Source organism: Anomaloglossus baeobatrachus, chromosome 5 (assembly GCF_048569485.1).
Source record: "Anomaloglossus baeobatrachus isolate aAnoBae1 chromosome 5, aAnoBae1.hap1, whole genome shotgun sequence".
Lineage (NCBI taxonomy): Eukaryota > Metazoa > Chordata > Amphibia > Anura > Aromobatidae > Anomaloglossus > Anomaloglossus baeobatrachus.
Window position 1 is genome coordinate 486,183,240 of NC_134357.1, and position 20,732 is coordinate 486,203,971.

The window sequence follows — 20,732 nt, forward strand, 5'->3', positions numbered from 1 at the left end:
CATATGAAAGAAAAAAACATAGAAATGGCGCCACCGTAACCACTGGCTGTGTCTGGTACTGCAGCCCAGACTAGAATATTGCAATACCAGATACAGCCGATGGACCAGAGAGTGCTGTTTCTAGAAAAAAAGAACAACAGCAGACCCTTATTTTCTTAGATTACCGTATATAACATCCGTCCCGATACCTTTGTGTATAAGATTAGAGAATGAAAGGATCCTTAGAAAAGACCTCATTAATACGACTTGAATATCCTGCAACTCCAGAGTTGTGATTTCAATGATCTCCTGACTACCAGTCACCCAACCACTGATTGGCTGCACAACTCTGACCACTGAGGCCACTGACTGGCTGCCACAGTCAAGTGACTGGTAAACGGAACATAAGAAGCAATGAGATTCTGACCGCCAGTCACCTGACCACTGGGGCCACTGATTGGCTGCACAAGTCAGGTGACTGGTAAATGGAACATCATAAGCGATTACATTCCAACCGCCAGTAAACTGACCACTGGGGCCACTGATTGGCTGCACTAGTCATGTGACTGGTAAACAGAACATCAGAAGCAATGAGGTTCTGACCACCAGTCAAATGACCACTGAGGCCACTAATTGCCTCCACAAGTCAGGTGACTAGTAAACAGAACGACAGAAGCAACTAGATTCTGACAGCCAGTCACATGACCACTGGGGCAAATGATTGACTCCACAAGTCAGGTGACTGGTAAATGACACAGCAGAAACATTGAGATTCTGACCGCCAACTACCTAAACACGGACAATACTGATTGGCTGCAGAAGTCAGGTGGATGGTAAATGGGATATCAGAAGCAATGAGATTCTGACCGTCAGTCACCTGGCCACTAAGGTCACTGACTGGCTGCACAAGTCAGGTGACTGGTAATCGGAACATCAGAAGTGATGAATTTCTGACCGCCAGTCACCTGACCACTGAGGCCACTGATTTCTGACTGGTTGGTCAGGATGTCGTCACTTCTGATCCAGGCGGAGACCCTCAGAGCTGCAAAGCTGGAGTAGGGTGGGAGATTCCAGTGGTCAGTATTGTTTCTTTCTCTTACAATGCTCCTTAGCCTCTATAAATGCTAGGAAAACCTCTTTACCACCTTGGTTTTTATAACTACAAATTGGCCTAAATATGGAGCCACCAGCAGGCAAAATTAGGATTTAAGGGGTTTTCTCGTCATTATAAATGGATAAAATTAAAAAATTCTTGAAGATAAAGCAACTTTGCAATTTACATCTTATTAAGAATACTATCTGTTCTCAATTGTGGAAAAAAAATTATTCTAATCTATACTCCTCGTTTCTTAGCTTACTGGCCACCTCTAAAGTCTGCAAGCTCTTTGCTATAGAGTTTGTAAGCACTGCTCTGAATCTGGCCGGATCACTGGAGGCAAAGCTGTCTCTGTGTGCAGCATTGGAGAGCACACAGTACGGAAAAGCGGCTTGGCCATAATGGTCCGAACTGGCAGTCATCACGAGTGCACCATCTCCTAGGCTAACACAAAGTCAATAGGCAGGGGAGCGGTGTGCTGCCAAAGATCGAAGAGGAGAACAAATCTCTATCGCTAACAAGATGTCGGAATTCGTGACACACATCCGGCTTCGTTAGCGACGTCATTGCGTGTGAAACGCAGGAACGACCGTTAACGATCAAAATTAATTACCTAATCATTGATCGTTGATATGTTGTTCTAATCCCAAATATCGTTGCTGTTGCAGGACGCAGGTTATTCGTCATTCCTGTGGCAGCACACATCGCTATGTTTGACACCCCAGGAACGAGGAACAACATCGTACCTGCGGCCGCCGACAATGAGGAAGGAAGAAGGTGGGCGGGATTTTCCGTCCACTCATCTCCGCCCCTCTGCTTCTATTGGTCGGCCGCTTTGTGACGCCGCTGTGACGCTGAACGAACCTCCCCCTTAGAAAGGAGGCAGTTCGCCAGCCACAGCGATGTCGCTAGGCAGGTAAGTATGTGTGACGGGTCTTAGCGATGTTGTGCGACACAGGCAGCGATTTGCCAATGACGCACAACCGATGGGGGCAGGTGCTTTCACCAGCGACATCGCTAGCAATGTCGCTGTGTGTAAAGTGGCCTTAAGGCTAAGCTATAAGACGGCTTCGATTGCTGCAGCATAAAGAAAGCATGTTTAGATTGCGACATCCCAGGTCATATTGGTTATGGTAACATGAGACATAGCACAAGGGCGACACATTGGTCCCAAATAATCCTAATTTGTTTTGCTCTTACATATGGTCCAATTTTTGAGGCTAGAATTCAAGTGTGGCTGCAAGGTAAGTGTATAGCATAGTTGAACACAATATCATAGTTGTTATAACTGTGTAGCTGTTTACATAGCTTAGGATATTATCTATCTGTGCTAATATAAGTTATTTATTGTATCATGGGTACTGCAAGTCATAAAACAGTTGCCAAAAATGGATACTTTTTCGGTTGCTCTACCAAAGTCTCCATGTACCCCTAGATATAATTCGTCATCCAAGAGTAGAAAAGGGATCTTTTTATTCCCAGAAGCAGCACCTCTCTTATACACAGATTGTGTCTGGTAAACGAGTCCAAGCTGCAATTTCGAGCAAAGCCTATGGTCAAGACAGGCAGTATTTTTGGGTATGATTGGGTAAAAAGAACCTCAGTTAGTAGGATAAAGAATAGAGCAAACTCCAATCCACTTCACTTTCTATTTCATCTGTTATTGATTAACTAAAGAGTAAGCACACAATGTGCAAGCATTGGACGCTGCCTTTTGGTACTTGGACTTCAAAATATGTTATATGAGGCAACTGGTGGCCACGACACGTGCATGTTCATTTGGAAAATTATGAGTGTCACACAAGGTCACAAGTGCCAACGCTACAGCACTACACCGCTGATGCTGTTTTTTTAAAAGGTAACAACTCAATACATCCCAATTATTAAAAGAATAAAAAAAAAATCGAAGACTTTATAGGGCTGCTTTACAGATGATCTATTGTTAAAATCTCCATTGTGGAAAGCAAAGTGACAAATACATGTATTCATCGCTAGAGAACATGACTAGGTTATTGTAGATGCATGTCACGCATCAACTGACACAACAATAGTACCCCATCAGCCTCTTATAAAATAAAACACGCGACAATGTGTGATGAAGAAAATATCTCGACCACAGAAACTTTTTTATCAAATATATAAGCTTACAAAAATGATGACATAGAAGAAGTAACAGTAAACCTTAAAAACAGTACTGACGATCTTGGAAAGCCCTTCAAGTTAACCATAAGAAAATACCCTCAGAATCTGTTCTCTAGGACAACACCCAAGACATTAGTCCAAAAACGTCCCTCGAAAATGAGTTCCATGTCTCCAATGGGCCACCAACCTCCTCATCCAAGACCTCCTTATCAAGCACTGTCAAAAAAGCCTCACACTAAAGGTATTTTTGGTATGGTGGCCACCTCCATCTCTCCTCAAAGAGATACTGGGGCTTCTCCTATCCCTATAATGATTTCTGTCAATCTCATGTTATTTTACTAACACCCCACCCCACCATCTACAACAATTTACTTCTTAAACTATTTGCCAATTCTTGAGTATTCTCCTCTAGTAGGATGTAACGTGGGTTGTGCAAAGTGGAGATGGAATTTTCTTTCCTTCACTGTGGCTGTGCCATTTTTGGTGACCATGCCCACTCCAAACATCATCCATGGTCTCTCGAGTTTCTTCCTCAGAACCACCAAACCTCCAGAAAGAAAAATTCTCAGATCTCTACTTTCTTTCTCCCCATTAACTGCAGAGTTTCTCTGTTTTTACTTGTATCTAGCCTTCTGCAGGTAGCACAGATGGCCTTGCTGTGAATGTCCCCTTGGACTATTTCTCGGAGTACCTACGGGAGAATTGCATTTCCGAATCCCAGTGTAACCATGTCTTCTCTCCTTCCTGACATGTTCCCGAAGAACATCAAGATTTAACATTCTTATAGGTTTTGCAGACTTTGGGGAATGTCTCACTCTGCACCACATTGTTGCCCTAGACTCTGCAGCCATCTGTTAAAACTTCAGTCGATCCCAGGATATTCCTGATTTGCAGCTACGTAGTAAAGGACCACTATAACTAAACTAACATCTATTACACACATACAGCCATCAATATCACAGAAAAATTTCACTAACCTAATATCAATTAAAATATGAAACATTCTGGCTTGTCAGACGGCTTCAGAACAGTATAAAGACAATGCTGTCAGGGTGGAAAATATCCAGGACAAAGTGTAAACCATCACCACCTATACAGATGGGTAGCGGGGGCGGAACGTTGTCTCTCAACAGGAAAAGGGGTTGGAACTGTGTCTCAATATGACGTGTTGGTAAGTGCCGATGGTGGATGGGCTCTCACACAGAGATCTGTGTCCCTGTCAGATCCCTCGCCATTCCAGATTCATTGCACTGCAGCTCTCACAAACAGATCCAGTACCAGTGTCACCCCGCATGAGTGATACTGACTCCAGTCACCAGGGGGAGCCAACCACTGCAGAACACAGGGAGACCTCACAGCGACGCAGATTTGTATGTGAGAGCCCATTCACTTTCTAACTCTAATTGTTTGTCGTTTCGTACTGGAAGTGCGATTCTTTTAGGGGGTGTCTGCTTTCTTTTGGGGGTAAACTTAGCAATACATAAAGAATAATAAATGTAAACAGGTAATTTAAACCTTTGTATATATGGTGTGTACCCACCACTATAGGACTGGTTCTCCACCATGAGAATAGCAGATCAGATAAGAAAATGTGCGTCTGAACCAGTAATAGGATTACACTAAATATTGATGTTCCAGAATGTGATGACATAATTATATTTTAATACATGTTTATTTTTTTGTTCACGAATGAGAATTGTTGTTCATGGGAAAATATAAGACATCCCTTGAAAATAAGCGCTAGCGCGTCTTTCAGAGCAAAAAATGATATAAGACACTGTCTTATTTTCGGGGAAACACGGGTAGTAATACTTTATGAGGGCAACGCGTTTCGGGGATCAGAGTCCCCTTTTTCAAACCAAATGAGATTGTTCATCTCAGACAAGACTGGTGATTGTTGCTAACTCCACATCTACAACAATTTTACCAATTAAGGTGAGCATTTTTTACATATTCATATTTCCACCTGACTCTCAAGTTCTATCTGATTTACTCATCACCTGTGGGTCTCTTTTCCTTTTTTATGTTTTTTTAAATAGATACCTAGATCATCCTACTAATAAAAGTTCATCAAGAACTCATGAGTTCAGCAAGTCTTTGGTGGAACCCTAAAATTTCATCTCGCTGTCCATAAATGTAACATAAAAAAGGCTCTTTCCTTCCACACCGGAGACAAGGAGCCTAAAGTTACACTTCTGCCTCCTCATTTTACCAAAATATGTACATTGGAATTGTAAAAGGATCTAAAGCCCTGAGGAATGCCTAAACCACTGGAGTACCCCTTAACTCAGCTGTCTCTTCGGCTGCCACTTTTAGACTTATTTCAGGGAATTTTGGGTCCGATACATCAAAGGGTAAGGCTGGAAAACTGGTGTAGTGCACTGTGAATAGCTGCAAAATGTTGTGACCCTGCCAAACCCTGCCAAAATGGGAAGGTGCTGAGCTGGGACAGGGTGTTCCTACGCCCACCTGTTAAATCCATGGAAAGTGGTGGTGTTTCTTATGACATATACTGTATGTTACTGTAGTCCCTGAGTCTCGTTTTTTTGGCGAGATGCACACACCAGTGACAAGATGCGCCTAACTCATTAAATGAGGTGCGCCTCTTAATTAATTTGGCGCATTGTATTCCTGCACGCCCCTCATTAACATTGGCTGACAAAACGCCAATCTTAATGAGTTGGGGCCTTAGTTGGAACTTTGCTTTTGGCCATTTATGCAACTTGACGCCCATGGGAGCTAGTGCAAAATCTCCAACTATCACAGGTCTTTAAAGTGTTGATCTTTTCAGACGGATCAGCACGATGGCTCAGTGGTTAGCAATGTTGGTTCCAGAGCTGGGGGTCTCGGGTTCATATCAGACTAAAGATAAGATCTGCAAGGAGTTTGTATGTTCTCCCCGTGTTTGAGTGTGTATCCTCCTGGTTCTCCAATTTCCCCCCACACTCCAAAAACTTACAGATAGGAAATTTAAACTGTGAGCCCCAATGGGGACAAAGATGATGATATCTGTAAAGCCAGATTAATGGCATTATATAAGCAAGTAAAGTGCTGCATGACCGAAACCCGCCAGCCCCTGTTTTGAGGCTATCACTAAGACAACTCTTAGCTACTACGATAGTTCAGTGTTATATTGCAAATTTAGGAACTTATCTGCCCAAGTAGAGGAACGGAACTATTGAGCGTAATATGGTGTTTTACATATGAAGATCCGTAGTCTGTGCCTTTCATTAATGCAGGACCGGCTCAGAGGAACTCTCTAACTCAAAATAAGCTTTGGGAACTTCTAAATGGGCCAGTGTTTCCAAAAATATATCCCTATTAACCACAGTTAGCAGCCCCTAAACACCCGTAATACCAATCAACAAATACAGACGAGGTTATCGTCTAAATAAAATCGCAGAGAAAACACTACGGAAATGTATTATACCAAAGCCATAACAAATTATGCCGTACTCTACATTTTATAGGGCAATTATATTCTAACGACCCAACGAGATTACAATTTGTGTCAAGATTCGGCACACTATATACTTTACTGAACGCCCAAAAAAACCTTAAAAACCCTCAACCTGTTCCAGACTATATAAAAAATAATAGAGTAAAATGGTCGGGACATTTCGGGTTATTTAGTGTATGCATAAAGCGAGATGGAAAATCCTAAATAAGCTTGACGGATCGGCAAATATTGAAACAGTCCAAGGATCAAAGTTTGTTACAGAAAACACAAGGCAAGCAAATAACTCCAGCAGAGCAAGAGGAGAAAACTAATGGAATTATTTATATGATTATTTTAGTCCAGTGCGTCTGGAGCCCGGAGGTTATTCCACAAGTTTACCACTATTTCCTGTAAGGCTGAAAATCCCATATTATTCCAGAGAACGTCGGATGTGTCCCCTTGTGGGAGGCTCTGGAAGCCCTATAAAGCTTTACACACGCCTCGTGTTTGGATGCCCCATTACTTTAGATGTTTTATATTGCATTTGTGGCTATTTTGTACCACTGGATTCAATAGGTATTTGTTGTTGTTTTTTTTTTTACATGTAGTGACTGTGGCTTTTCTATCTTGCAATATATGAAGACCCCCCAACAACAGCCCCCACCCCACGATCAGTGTCTAGATTCCACGGTACAGAATGGGTTCAGATAGTACAACCAACAAGGCTAATACAGAAGAGCTCAATGGGATACCCTCACCCCTTTAACACCTCCATATGTCCTTATATATACACACTGATCAGCCATCGCAGTGAACCTACCTGCCTCTTATTTTGGATCGGACCAAATGACCTAGTTTTCACCCCCATGTTGATTAATAAGCCATGAGTACCCATGCACCACTTATGATAGGTCCTAAAACACTGCATACCAAGAACAAACCACAACACTTGACTGATACTAGTGAGACCCCAGAAGACCCGCTGTATACTGTAAACACTCCGCATAATGAGGAAACCCCACACAGCACAAGAGCTGCTATATACTGGGAACATCCCGTAAGACCTGCCATATACTGGACCTGCCATACACTGGGAATACCACTCAAGACCTGCCATATACTGGGAACACTCCAAAAGACCTGCCATATACTGAGAACACCCCAGAAGACCTTCCATATACCAGGAACACCCCTCAAGAGCTGGTGTATACTGGGAACACCCCACAAGAGCTGCCATATACTGGGAACACTCCACAAGACCTTTCACATACCAGGAACACCCCGCAAGACCTGCCATACACAGGGAACACTCCATAAGAGCTGTTGTATACCAGGTACACCCCATAAGACCTGCCATATACAGGGAACTCCCTACAAGACACATCGTATACCAGGAACACCCCACAAGACATGTCATTAAACAGAAACGCCCCACAAAATCTGCCATATATTGGGAACACCTCACAAGACCTACCGTATACCAGGAAAATCCTACAAAACATGTCATATACTGGGAACACCCTATAAAACCTGCTGTATATCGGGAACACTCCACAAGACCTACCGTATTCAGGAACACCCTACAAGACATATATACCGGGAACACCCCACAAAACTTGCTGTATACCAGGAACACAACACAAGACCTGCTGTATACGGAAACACCCCATAAACCAGCTGTATACTGAAAACACCCCCAAAAGACCGGCCATATACAAGGAGAACCACAGAAGAGCTGCTGTATACGGGAATACCTGCAAGACTTGCCGTTTACAAAGAACACCCCAGGCAACCCATCATATACAGGGAACCCACCACAAGAGCTGTCGTATATAAGGCATACCTAATAAGATCTGCCATTTACCAGGAACACTCCACAAGACATGTCATATACTGGTAATACCCCACATATCCGCTGTATAACGGGAACATCCCCACAAGTCATCAAATTTTGGGCCTTGTCAAAGTCATTAAAGTCCTTTCATTCATTACACTATCATGGTTGACTAGGGTGTATATATATTTATATTGTATCTACATTTATTTATTTTATTCACATATATAGCACTATTAATTCTACAGCGCTTTACAGACGTGATCATCTCTGTCCCCATTGGTTCTCAAAAATCTAAATTCCCTATCAGTATGTCTTTGGAGTATGGAAGGAAACCGGAGAACCAGGAGGAAACCCACGCAACCACGAGAAGAACGTACAATCTCCTTGCAGATGTTGTCCTTAGTCGGATGCGTATAATTGTATGCGTCTCCTTAATGATATGCCATACTGATGGCAGGTGGCAACAGTATCAGCACCAATCCTCTGATCTGCTCACTGGCAAAGCCCGAGAGTGATGGCCGTGCCAGCTGTACGGCATGCCAGCCTGGCCGCAGACCCTCACAGGTGTCCTGGCAGTTGCCAGTGATGATTTAGCATCGACTGTAAACCTTCCTGCTGTAAAACTGGCGTTAGATAGAATGGACGGAGGCCAAACCTCCACCTTAAATTTATAGGTCGATTCCGTTTCATAGCCCTGACATACAATCTAACTGTAGATAAAAAGCAGGATCGGAGTCTCCAGCATTTTGTAAGCTACGTCTTCCTTATATAGACAAGTCTGGAGAATTCTGCACTTAAGTTTATAACGAATGGATCCAAGACGGTTTCAGCGAGGACAGACGGCAACGGATTTACCTTCAAACTGCTGGGAAGCATTGGCACCGCTCACTGTATAAATGGTCACAGTTCAATCGTTTGACAATCGGACTAACACCAAATACGCCACTGCCTGGAAGGCCATTTGTGGAGAGGCATCAGGGCCTGTCACCTCCTTGATGCAAGTAATCACACATGTTGGCTTAATGTATAGGAAGGAACACATACAGAAATGGAAAGCTTTCTTGTAGATTTCCAGTATATCACAAAAGTGAGTACACCCCTCACATTTTTGTTAATATTGTATTATATCTTTCATGGGACAACACTGAAGATCGGACACTTTGATACAATGTACAGTAGTCTGTGTCCAGCTTGTATAACGGTGTAGATTTGGTGTAACTCAACACACAGCCATTAATGTCTAAACCGCCGTCAACAAAAGTGAGTATACTCCTAAGTGAAAATGGCCAAATTGTGCCCAATTAGCCATTTTACCTTCCTGGTGTCATGTGACTCATTAGTGTTACAAGGTCTCAGGTGTGAATGGGGGGCAGGTGTTACATTTGGTGTTATCCCTCACACACTCTCTCATACTGGTCACAGAAAGTTCAAAATGGCTTCTCATGGCAAAGGATTCTCTGATGATCTGAAAAAAAAAGAATTGTTGCTCTACATAAAGATAGACTACGCTATAAGCGGTTTAACAAGACAGGATCCACTCAAACTGCCCAAACTAACAATATTTTGTGTGGTCACCATAATGTCCAAGCATTGCCCTAACTCTTTTGGTTATGGAGTTCATTAGAGCTTCATAGGAGCTGCTGGATCCTATTCCATCCTCCATGACAACATCACGGAGGTGGTAGATGTTAGAGACCTTGCTCTCCTCCTCCTTCCATTTGAGGATGTCCCACAGATGCTCAATAGGGTTTAAGTCTGGAGGCATGGAGTTTACTAGAGCTTCACAGGAGCCACTGGATCCTCTTCCATCCTCCATGACGACATCACGGAGGTGGTGGATGTTAGAGACCTTGTGCTCCTCCTCCTTCCATTTGATGATGTCCCACAGATGCTCAATAGGGTTTAAGTCTGGAGACATGCTTGGCCACTCCAGTACCTTTACCCTCAGTTTCTTTAGCAAGGCAATGGTCGTCTTGGCACCATAGACATGAATAAGAAACCTTAAAGGTGGTGTCTAGGATTGTAAAAGAGAAATACTGTAGACATTGAAAGTGATAAAAATCACAAATAAATCCTCTGTCGCCACAATGGCTTCTTCTGGTCTTTTGTGACCAAACTTGCAATGATGATGTGCTGCACATAACCACTGGGGACAATCACAGTCTTGTGCCATACATGTAGGATCACTGTTGAGGCCAGTGATTGGCAGCAGTGGTCTAATGTACTGCCCATCATCACTGCAAGAAAAGACAGAGACCAATAAAACAGAAATAGAGAGGCAGATAGCAAGTGCAGGTAAAATGTTGAGACTCTTAAACTTATTTTTTTGCCACAATATTTCTAAAATCATATCAAATTGCTACAGTTTGGAGTCAATTTCAAGAAGATTGTGGAAAAGATGCAATACTTGAATACACCCTTAGGCAATTTCACTTCCATATTTTTTCATAGGTTTTTTATGACTGTGTTGGATCCGATTTTCATCGGCATTTGGTCCGTGTGTTAGTTTTTGCCAACTTTAACTTTTCCGTAAGAGCTGCTCGAATTCCCCATTGACTTCCATTATACTCAGTACACAAGTTGAGCCCATCCGAGAGTCCAACCTACTTGTTTCGTGTACTGAGCACCCGAGCATAGTAGTGCTCGCTCATCACTAATCATTACAAGTACCGTGCAACCAAGCATGGTAGTGCTCACTCATGACTCTTCGTTACGAGTATTGAGCACCGTGCATGGTAGTGCTCACTCATCACTATTCGTTACGAGTACCTAGCATGGTAGTGCTCACTCATCACGATTCGTTAGGAGTACCGAACACCCAAGCATGGTAGTGCTCACTCATCACTAATCGTTACGAGTACTGAGCACCCGAGCATGGTAGTGCTCACTCATCACTAATCATTACAAGTACCGAGCAACCAAGCATGGTAGTGCTCACTCATGACTATTTGTTCCGAGTATTGAGCACCGAGCATGGTAGTGCTTGCTCCTCACTATTTGTTACGAGTACTGAACACCCGAGCATGGTAAAGATCACTCATCACTAATCGTTACGCGTACTGAGTACCCAATCATGGTAGTGCCCGCTTGTCTCTACTCATTATGAGTACTGACCACCCGTGCATGGTAATGCTCGTTCATCACTAACCGTTATGGGTACCGAGCACCTGAGCATGGTAGTGCTCCCTCCTCACCATTCGTTATGAGTACTGAGCACACGAGCATGGTAGTGTTCCCTCATCACTAATCATTATTACGAGTACCGAGCACCCGAGCATGGCAGTGCTCGCTTATGACTAGGCAACAGCAAAAACTCCTCACAAAAAGCTTATGTGGGAACATATCTTAAAGTTCACAGGTGATTGTCTGCACTGGATACATAGTAGCAAGGACTCAGCTGTAAGCATTATGTCTTTTCCACTTTCTACTCACCCCCTGCATTTCAAAAGTAACAAAAAAAAGACCCTGTCCCCAAGGTTGGCTCCCTCCACTGTTTTCTATAAACTGCTCATAGCTTATGTATTGACATTAGTTATTGTCATGCTGGAATTTCCTATGTTTTGGCTGAAAATTGAAATATGTGGCCACATGGACCCACAAACTATCACGCTCTGACTTATAGGGAACCCAAACTTTTACTTCCATACATGGCCTCCTCTACAGGAGAACTAAAGCCTTTTGTTTGCAGAACACAAGATTTTACTGACCCCCGACACAAGGAGGATGCTGTGATGTGAAGCCAAGAAGGGAATGGCAGCAGACCATCAGGGATGGGGGTCACATGTTTGTGATTATCCTACAACCAGACTCGTCCACGAGAAAAGATTTATTGGCTGGCTTGTTCCTTTACTATTTGCTGCTGGGTAAACCAGACTGCACACAGGTGGCATTTAAGAGGATCCTCAATCATGTCGAGCAGTTATTTCCTTTTGTCCCTAATATCTGGCAAGTGATTGTCCACATGCTACAGCATAACATACACAAAAGCTTCAAAGGGGTGGACCGTGTTTCTTGGAAATAGCGCCACTATTGTCCAAAAGGTCATTTCTGGTATTGAAGTATTTAAGTGAATGAGAATGAGCTGTAATACCAGGCACAACCACAGGACAAGGGTGGCACCGATTTTGAAAATTACGGTAAGTTGATTCTTCTTTGAAATCTTATATAACCCCCTATAAAAGAGAAAGAGGGTTAGATCCTGTCCTGTTAGACCATGAAAACGTCTGATAAAGTCCAAAATGGGAAAAAATTCCTGATCCTATAGGATGGGAACTGCTTCCATGCACCGAGCCACAAAACCTTTCACCAGTTTTGCACATCCGACATTCACGGACCGTACCGGCCGTGGCTCTCATGACCTGAACTTATTAGTCTCACAGGCATAAATTGATAATAAAATTCCTGATCCTACAGTAAGGGAACTGTTCCCATGCACCGAGCCAAAAAGCCTATCACCACTTTTACACATCCAAAATTCACGGACCGTACCGGCCGTGGCACTCATGACCTGAACTTATAAGGCTGCTTTCACACATCCGTTTTTTGCTGAGCGGCACAATACGGCGCTTTGCAGAAAAAACGCAACCGTTTTTTTTTTGCCGCCGGTTGCGTTTTTTCCGCATAGACTTCCATTAGTGCCGTATTGTAACTTGATAATAAAATTCCTGATCCTACAGTATAGGAACCGTTCCTATGCACCGAGCCACAAAACCTATCACCAGTTTTACACATCCGACACTCATGGACCGTACCGGCCGTGGCTCTCTTGACCTGGACTTAGTCTCACAGGCATAAATTGATAAGATTCCTGATAATATAGTATAAGAACCGTTCCCATGCAACAAGCCAAAAAGCCTATCACCAGTTTTACACATCCGACATTCCCAGACCGTACCGGCCGTGGCTCTCATGACCTGAACCTATTAGTCTCACAGGCATAAATTGATAATAAAATTCTTGACCTACAGTATGGGAACTGCACCCATGCACCAAACCACAAAACCTATCACCAGATTTACACATCCGACATTCAAGGACTGTAGTGGCCATGGCTCACCTGAATTTATTAGTCCCACAAGCATAAATTGATAATGAAATTCCTGATCCTACAGTATGGGAACCACTTCCATGCACCGAGCCACAAAACCTATCACCAGTTATACACATCCAACACTCATGGACCGTACCAGCCATGGCTCTCCTGACCTGAACTTATCAGTCTCACAGGCATACAATGATAATAACATTCCTGATCCTACAGTATGGGAACCACTTCCATGCACCGAGCCACAAAACCTATCACCAGTTATACACATCCAACACTCATGGACCGTACCAGCCATGGCTCTCCTTACCTGAACTTATCAGTCTCACAGGCATACAATGATAATAACATTCCTGATCCTACAGTATGGGAACCACTTCCATGCACCGAGCCACAAAACCTATCACCAGTTATACACATCCAACACTCATGGACCGTACCAGCCATGGCTCTCCTGACCTGAACTTATCAGTCTCACAGGCATACAATGATAATAACATTCCTGATCCTACAGTATGGGAACCACTCCATGCACCGAGCCACAAAACCTATCACCGGTTATACACATCCAACACACATGGACCGTACCAGCCATGGCTCTCCTGACCTGAACTTATCAGTCTCGCATGCATAAATTAGGCTACTGAGCTCAGGTCATGAGGGTCTGGACAGCGGCCATAAACGTCGGTGTTGCATTTTTATCCCATACACCCTTGAAATGCCAGTGAAACGTCTTGTGCTGCTTTTTTCTACAAACAGCACCACCCCTGTCCACAGGTTGTGGTTGGTACTGCAGCTCAGCATCACTAACGCGAATAGGCTGGATCTAAAATACCACACATGACCAGTAGATGGAAGAGGCACTGTTTTTGATAAAAAGCAGCCATGTTTTACAAATCCTAACCCCATATTTAATGATTTGGCCCCAGATCACTGTCATCAGTCACATATAGTAAAATGTACCATAATAACAAATCTGCCCATAACCAGGAACAATGCAAATGAAGACAGCGCTGCAAAAAGCTTTCTGTACTGTAATAAACATGGATCGGTGCCAAGCATCAATATATATCCGCACGTCATGGACGCGGCGCTCTCTATTTATAACCGTACGACTTATAGCGGGTGACAGAGACATATTAATATCCAAGTTAACTTGTAAAGCATCAATGTAACATATCATATAAGCGCAATGTGAGATCTGCTGCGGCTTTTTTTTTTATATTTTTTATTTATTTTTCTGAAGAAAAAAAATCAATTTAAAAAAAAAAATTCCTTTCCATCATGTCTTTGTGATATGAAGTGCATGATATACAAGCGCGAGGCATAACTCACCGCTGATGGATGCACAATGCCCTCAATGAGCAGAGCATTAACAGACGGAGGAGATAACGCACGCTGCACAGAATCAAAGCCTCCCAAATTCTATAGATTACCACCACTATTCACAGACAGGCGGGGATTATCTTCCTTTTGTACTCGCGAATGACTACAGAACATTGGTAAGATCACGTGATCAGGGGCTCCTAATGCTCGGACCACCACAATCAGCTCTTATCTTGGAGGACCACTAGGTATATGTTCATGAAATCAAAGCATATCTATTAATGATGACAGAACACTACCACGCTTGGGTGCTTGGTACTCGTCGTAATGAACAGTTGGATGCTTGCGATTTGTGTACCAAGTATAATGAAAGTCAATGGGGAACTCTTCCAGAAGATCTTAAATGTTTGAGCTCCCCGTTGACTTCCATTTTATGCTTGGTACACAGGTCGAGCCCATCCGAGCGTCCAGCTACTCTTTAAGAGTAACGAGCACCCAAGCATGGTAGTGCTTGCCCATCACTAGTGTCCAAGTAATGCATGGAGGGTAGTGCTCTCCATGTCAAGAGAGTGGAACAACCTGATGTGATCTCGGAGGGATCAGGAATCCGTAGGTTAGAGTATTGTGGAACGCTCATCATTTATCCTCAGTTGGAGTGTACTTAATTCCTTCTGGCACTGAAGGGATTAAGGTTCATTTATATCCTGCAGTGCTCTAATAGGTAGTTGTAACCTCAGCTGCAACCACTCCCTTCTACTATAAGTATCCACTCCTCACTCCTCTCTATGTCGGCTATAGCTCAAACTTATGCTGGCCACTTAGAGGGAACCAGTCTCTGGAAGAAGCTGAGGTGTTGCTTCAGTTGCAGCTGAGAAGTTCCTGCCGGAGTTTTATCTGTTGTTTCTTTCTTCCCTGTTTGTTTTTCCTACCTCGTGTTGTGCTATGTGAGTAGCGCTGGAATGCACAAGTAAAGATGAGTTCTGGGCTAGTAACGGCCTAGGCAAGTGATCGGCGTATCGGGGGGACAGACCCATCTACGGGCATTAGGGAGTGCAGAAATCAGCCTCGGGTTAGTGCTAGGAGGTGACTGTGTGTTGCGGTGCTCGCCAGGTGTCCCCATATACCTAGTGGGACCCCGGTAGTAACTGCATGACACCACAGGAGGTAGAGCAATTCTTTGCAAAATCATCTGATTTTCATCCATAAAACTGGACGCATTTCTATCCGTATATCATCTGTACATTATCCGTATGTCCCTAATTTACATCTGTCTGACATCCGTGCTTATACATCAGTAGTTAATACAATTTACAAACGCAAATATAGTTTCCTAATAAATATAAAATAGGGTAGCCTTAGAAAAAAATCGGATGCAATGTGGCTGATCCATATGGGACTCGATTTTCTTTTCTTGTGCATCCATACACTTGACGAGTCTCACCCGAAATATGGAACAAACTAGGGCAAGCTGTGATGTTTTTCTCACGGACACTGGAGCATCTAAACAGCTGTACGTGACTTACATCGGTCCGAGTGCTGTCAGATTTTTACACACTTCTCACGTCTGTATAATAAGCTCCTAAGGGGTGTTCTCAAATTTGAAGGTTATCATCATCTATCCATGGGATAAGGAATAACCTGATCGGTGGGGGTCCGACCACCAGAGCAAGGTTGCCAACTTGGCTTTTAATTTTTTACTGACGGCTTATCAAAAAAAATCATGGACAGACAATATTTTTTACAGACACATTGGAAAAGCATTGTAAATCATTAAAAAGATAAATGATCCATGTCTACAGCCCATAATTCAGATATGAAGACATCAACTAAAATCAATGTAAATACTAAAATAATGATAATTACAGTGAAAATAATCCGTATAAGGTTCTCCAGCTTCCAAAAAAATCACAGACATCTTAATTTTTTTTACGGACAAAGCAAAAAAGTGTCCTATTTTTAAAGACTGTCTTGGAATTTCTGGACAATTGGCAAACCAGCACTAGAGCCTCCACCGATACTGAGAACTGGGACTCAGAGGAAGGAAAGCGACATCTACTACTCCGATGGAGACTACAGGGATGCTCTTTGACCTATGCTGGGTGATTGGCACCCTATGGATCTGTGACAGAAATATCTACAAAAAAATACTGCTACATGGGAATATACTGTTGTATGTGCCGGAAACTGTCCGAGAGAGGTATTATCAAGTTTGAAAGTTTGCCCTTATCTCTGAGATAGGGGATAACTTCTGTGAGATAAGGGATAACCTCCTGATCGCTGGGGATCACCACTGATCCTGAGAACTGAGGCCCCAGTAGAATGGATAATGCGTACTGCCATTCTAATCATTCCAATGGAAGCCTCGAAAATCAAGGCTCTTCTATCTCTGGTGGTTCCATTAAGAAACTACAGAGAGGTAGTTCACAAGGTGAACCTCTGTTCTAATCTGCCAGGGTCTCGGTGATCGGAAAGTTATCCCCAACTTTCCAATTTGAGCATACCTCCATGGAAGGTTTGACTATATACATATAATTTGTGAAGGAGTCCTTTAATGGAATCATCTATCCAAAACCTTAGATAAGAAAGCTGGCAGACCCTGAAATCTTGAAACCTTTCTGGCTTCTAGAAGGGATATGTGCTTCCACCCCTTTGGCACAGCACACAGATTTGTAGAACTGGAAATATTCTAAGTAAATTCAAATCAATTAATACTATCGGTATCCTACTTCTCAGAGCAGGATCAGAGGGGGTTTCATTCTTGAAGTCTGTGGTGGTCAGAAATACACCTCACGAGATTGATCTCATCACTTTGGCTTCATTTTCCCAATACTAAATGGCAGACAGGAGACTCTTATCGTACACAGACCCCAACAAAAGTTCAGCATAAGTCATTCCAAAAGTTCTTGAAAGCAAAAGATCCAGAGGACTTTCAACTTTGGAGAAGATCATTGAAATGTTATCTTGTTTTGGAGATTTGACAAGACCCGTTCATTCTCAAACACAATGAGGTTCAGAATAGATGAGGGGACCACCAATGAAACCATGGACAATCAGAAACCTGCAGACCCAAACACAAGACAGGGTATTCTGGCCAAATAAGGAAAGGATTGGAAACCTTGAGTGCAGCAGATATGGTGATAATTATGATGTTGGATTGGTAAACCAAGACTTTCTAAATCTCACATGCCCAGGGAGTTGGTCAAAGAGATGATGGCAACAACCTAATGAGGACACGGCTTTCTTAATGACCTATTGCCAGACAATATTATTGACAACTACTGAGGTGGATCATGAACATTTCTGAGCCACAGTCCCTCTGCTAACGTCCCGTCACCCCGGACAAGACGTTTTACGTGTCTAAAAATAGACCAAAAACAGACTGTACACCCCTCAGGGGGGGAAGAGAAAAATGAGAAAATCTGCAGACACAGCAAAAGAATAGACAACTATTGAAATAATACAGATCAGAGAGTCGTTCTCCAGTCAATGAGATGTCCATGATGACATAGTACAACTGAAATCCTGAATGGAGATTTGTGTCCGCTCACTGCTCCATGGCTATAGAATAACTGTACACCCCATATATTCCAGTGGTCTCCAACCTGTAGCTCTCCAACTGTCAGGGCATGCTGATAACTGTAGTCCCACAATGGCTGGACGCCAAAACTACATATCACCCATAGTTAATTTACATGCAGACTACATACCCTAATGCCAATGGGCGATTTACCCCTTTACATGCTAAACGTGTGTATACAGTGCCGTCCTCAACCCCTGCTGGTGCCTAATGCTGGTTGTCAAGCAATATTAACCCCTAAACTGGCTCTACTTGACCTTAGTCGTAAAGATGGTTTCCATTTCAAGGGATTTTACCAGAATTGACATTAATCACCTATCCATAGGACAGGTGATGTGTTTGATTACTGGGACCTCCACCAATTATGAGACTGGAGCGGCTCCATTCAAACTCTATATAACTGTATTTGGCTACTGCTGTCAGTCTCATAGACTTTGCTTGACCACTGCACCTTTCAAAAGTGGGGCATGGTACCCCCATTTTGGTGATTGGTAAGCATCCCAGCAGTCAAACCTCCAGCGATAAGACACCGATTACCCATCTTAAAGCCTCATTTAGATGTTCGGCAACGGGTCTCCTGCCCCTAACTTGAGAGACTCGTATATATCTGAGGCTGGTAGGAGACCCCTGACCAGTCCATGTATCGCAGCCCATCTATGGACCATAATACATTGAATGGGCCGGATGGTGACAATTTTGGGAAAACACTTTTATGACTGAAACATTTAGATGTAACTTAATTCACCCTAAACCTCCATAGCCTCTTACTGGGGTCCAGAGATCTGAAGAGTTGATTTAGATGTCCCTTTGACATGGTAGGAACCCTGTGATCACCGATGGTTTATTTTTCTCCTTTTTCTCCCCCAGAAATTGAAGGATTAACAAGTAGAATGAAAATCACCAGTGACCACCAGCTGCCAACTAAACCTTCTGCGAATCTCAGCATCCAGGACCTCTGTGAGTATGGCAAAGGTAAAGAGGTTTTTTAGGGGTGCACCTATAAATAGGGCTTCTAGTGGAGTTATGCTGCATATGACCCTGGTCACTGGCCCTGGGGCTATGAACTTCATCTGAAGTCCCCATCCTCATGGCTTGTGCAGGAGAAGACGCTGGATACTGTATGAAGTATGTTCGGAATACCAATGACCTGCTGAGAGCGAGACTGAGATACGACTTAGCAACTGATGGAGTTTGTTACCTTGGCCATTATTTTTTTTCCACCAGTGCCAACCAGTCCATACACTAGCCAAACCATGCACAACATATACAAAACTTCAATATTTTGCAACAACGAAAGGGTTACATTGTTGCACCACAGATTTCATGAAGCTCATGTGTGCACCTGCTCCATCATCTATACAGAATGATGTGTCAATGCAAAAGCTTCCCAATGAGCCCTGACATCATGGTCAACCCCAAGGTACCAACCTTGAGCCCAGACTGGGCACAGCACCCCCAGACTTGCCATCAATATCCAGATCTGCAAGTAGGCTCCAGACATTCCTACTGTTATAATCCTGAGTGTGGGATCCCAGGGAAGGGGAGGGAAGGGGGAATAAACTGGGGGTCTTGCACTTTGTTTTGATTCCAGCTACTCCCCTAAAATCCAAGCTTTTTCCACAACACAGAGGTGATGATGGGAATTTCTGCAGAAGATTATGGTCTTGTAGGGTTTGTCTGGTCCCCAGATCAGTGAAGTTTGATGCACAGTCCTCTTGGAAGCCCTATAGCCTGTAGGGGAGAAAGTTTATGTGTCCTGCTCCCCAGGATGGGCAGTGCATTGGGGTGGTAAAGTTTTCCTATTGGATCCTGGCAGTATTTTTGCAGTTTGTGAGAAGTGCCCTCTGCTTCTTCTTCTTCTGCACTTGCTTGTTTCTTGTCTGCTCTTAGCTTGCCTGCTGCTCCATGGATGGTGAGCAGGGGAATGCTGCTGAAGCCCAGAGAACTGCTATAAGGAGGAGGGAGAGAGGGAATGACATGGGAGGAGGGATGTGCAGTGTACAATAGGGAGGATTGCCACCTAGTGGCCTCATTGTGGTACTGCAGCAGTCATTTCCACATCCAAAGCGTGACATTTCCGCAGAGTGAGGCAGACATATGCACAGCATATGAGGGTTTATTCCATCTGGAGTCATTAGAAAACATGGCATCAAATCTGAAAGGGCAGAGAGAAGCATATGAGGAGCATTCGAGAAAAATGGTGCCCACCATTTACCAGGGCAGATGGGAGAAGAGTAGTCCAGATTTTATTATTACTGGTGTCCCTATCCACCAAATCTGCAACAAGCCAAT

At 43.4% G+C, this 20,732-nt stretch overlaps 1 protein-coding gene across 2 annotated transcripts in view; it reads right to left on the bottom strand.

Annotated features, from left to right (window-relative positions):
- Positions 1-20,346, bottom strand: part of SDK2 (sidekick cell adhesion molecule 2) — a 794,004-nt gene extending 773,658 nt beyond the window's left edge. For both annotated transcript variants that reach the window (XM_075350684.1, XM_075350683.1), the window contains exon 1: positions 19,869-20,346. In XM_075350684.1, the coding sequence (XP_075206799.1) occupies positions 19,869-19,941 (73 nt within the window). In that variant the 5' untranslated portion in view covers positions 19,942-20,346. The remainder of the gene's footprint in view (positions 1-19,868) is intronic.
- Positions 20,347-20,732: the final 386 nt, after the last annotated feature.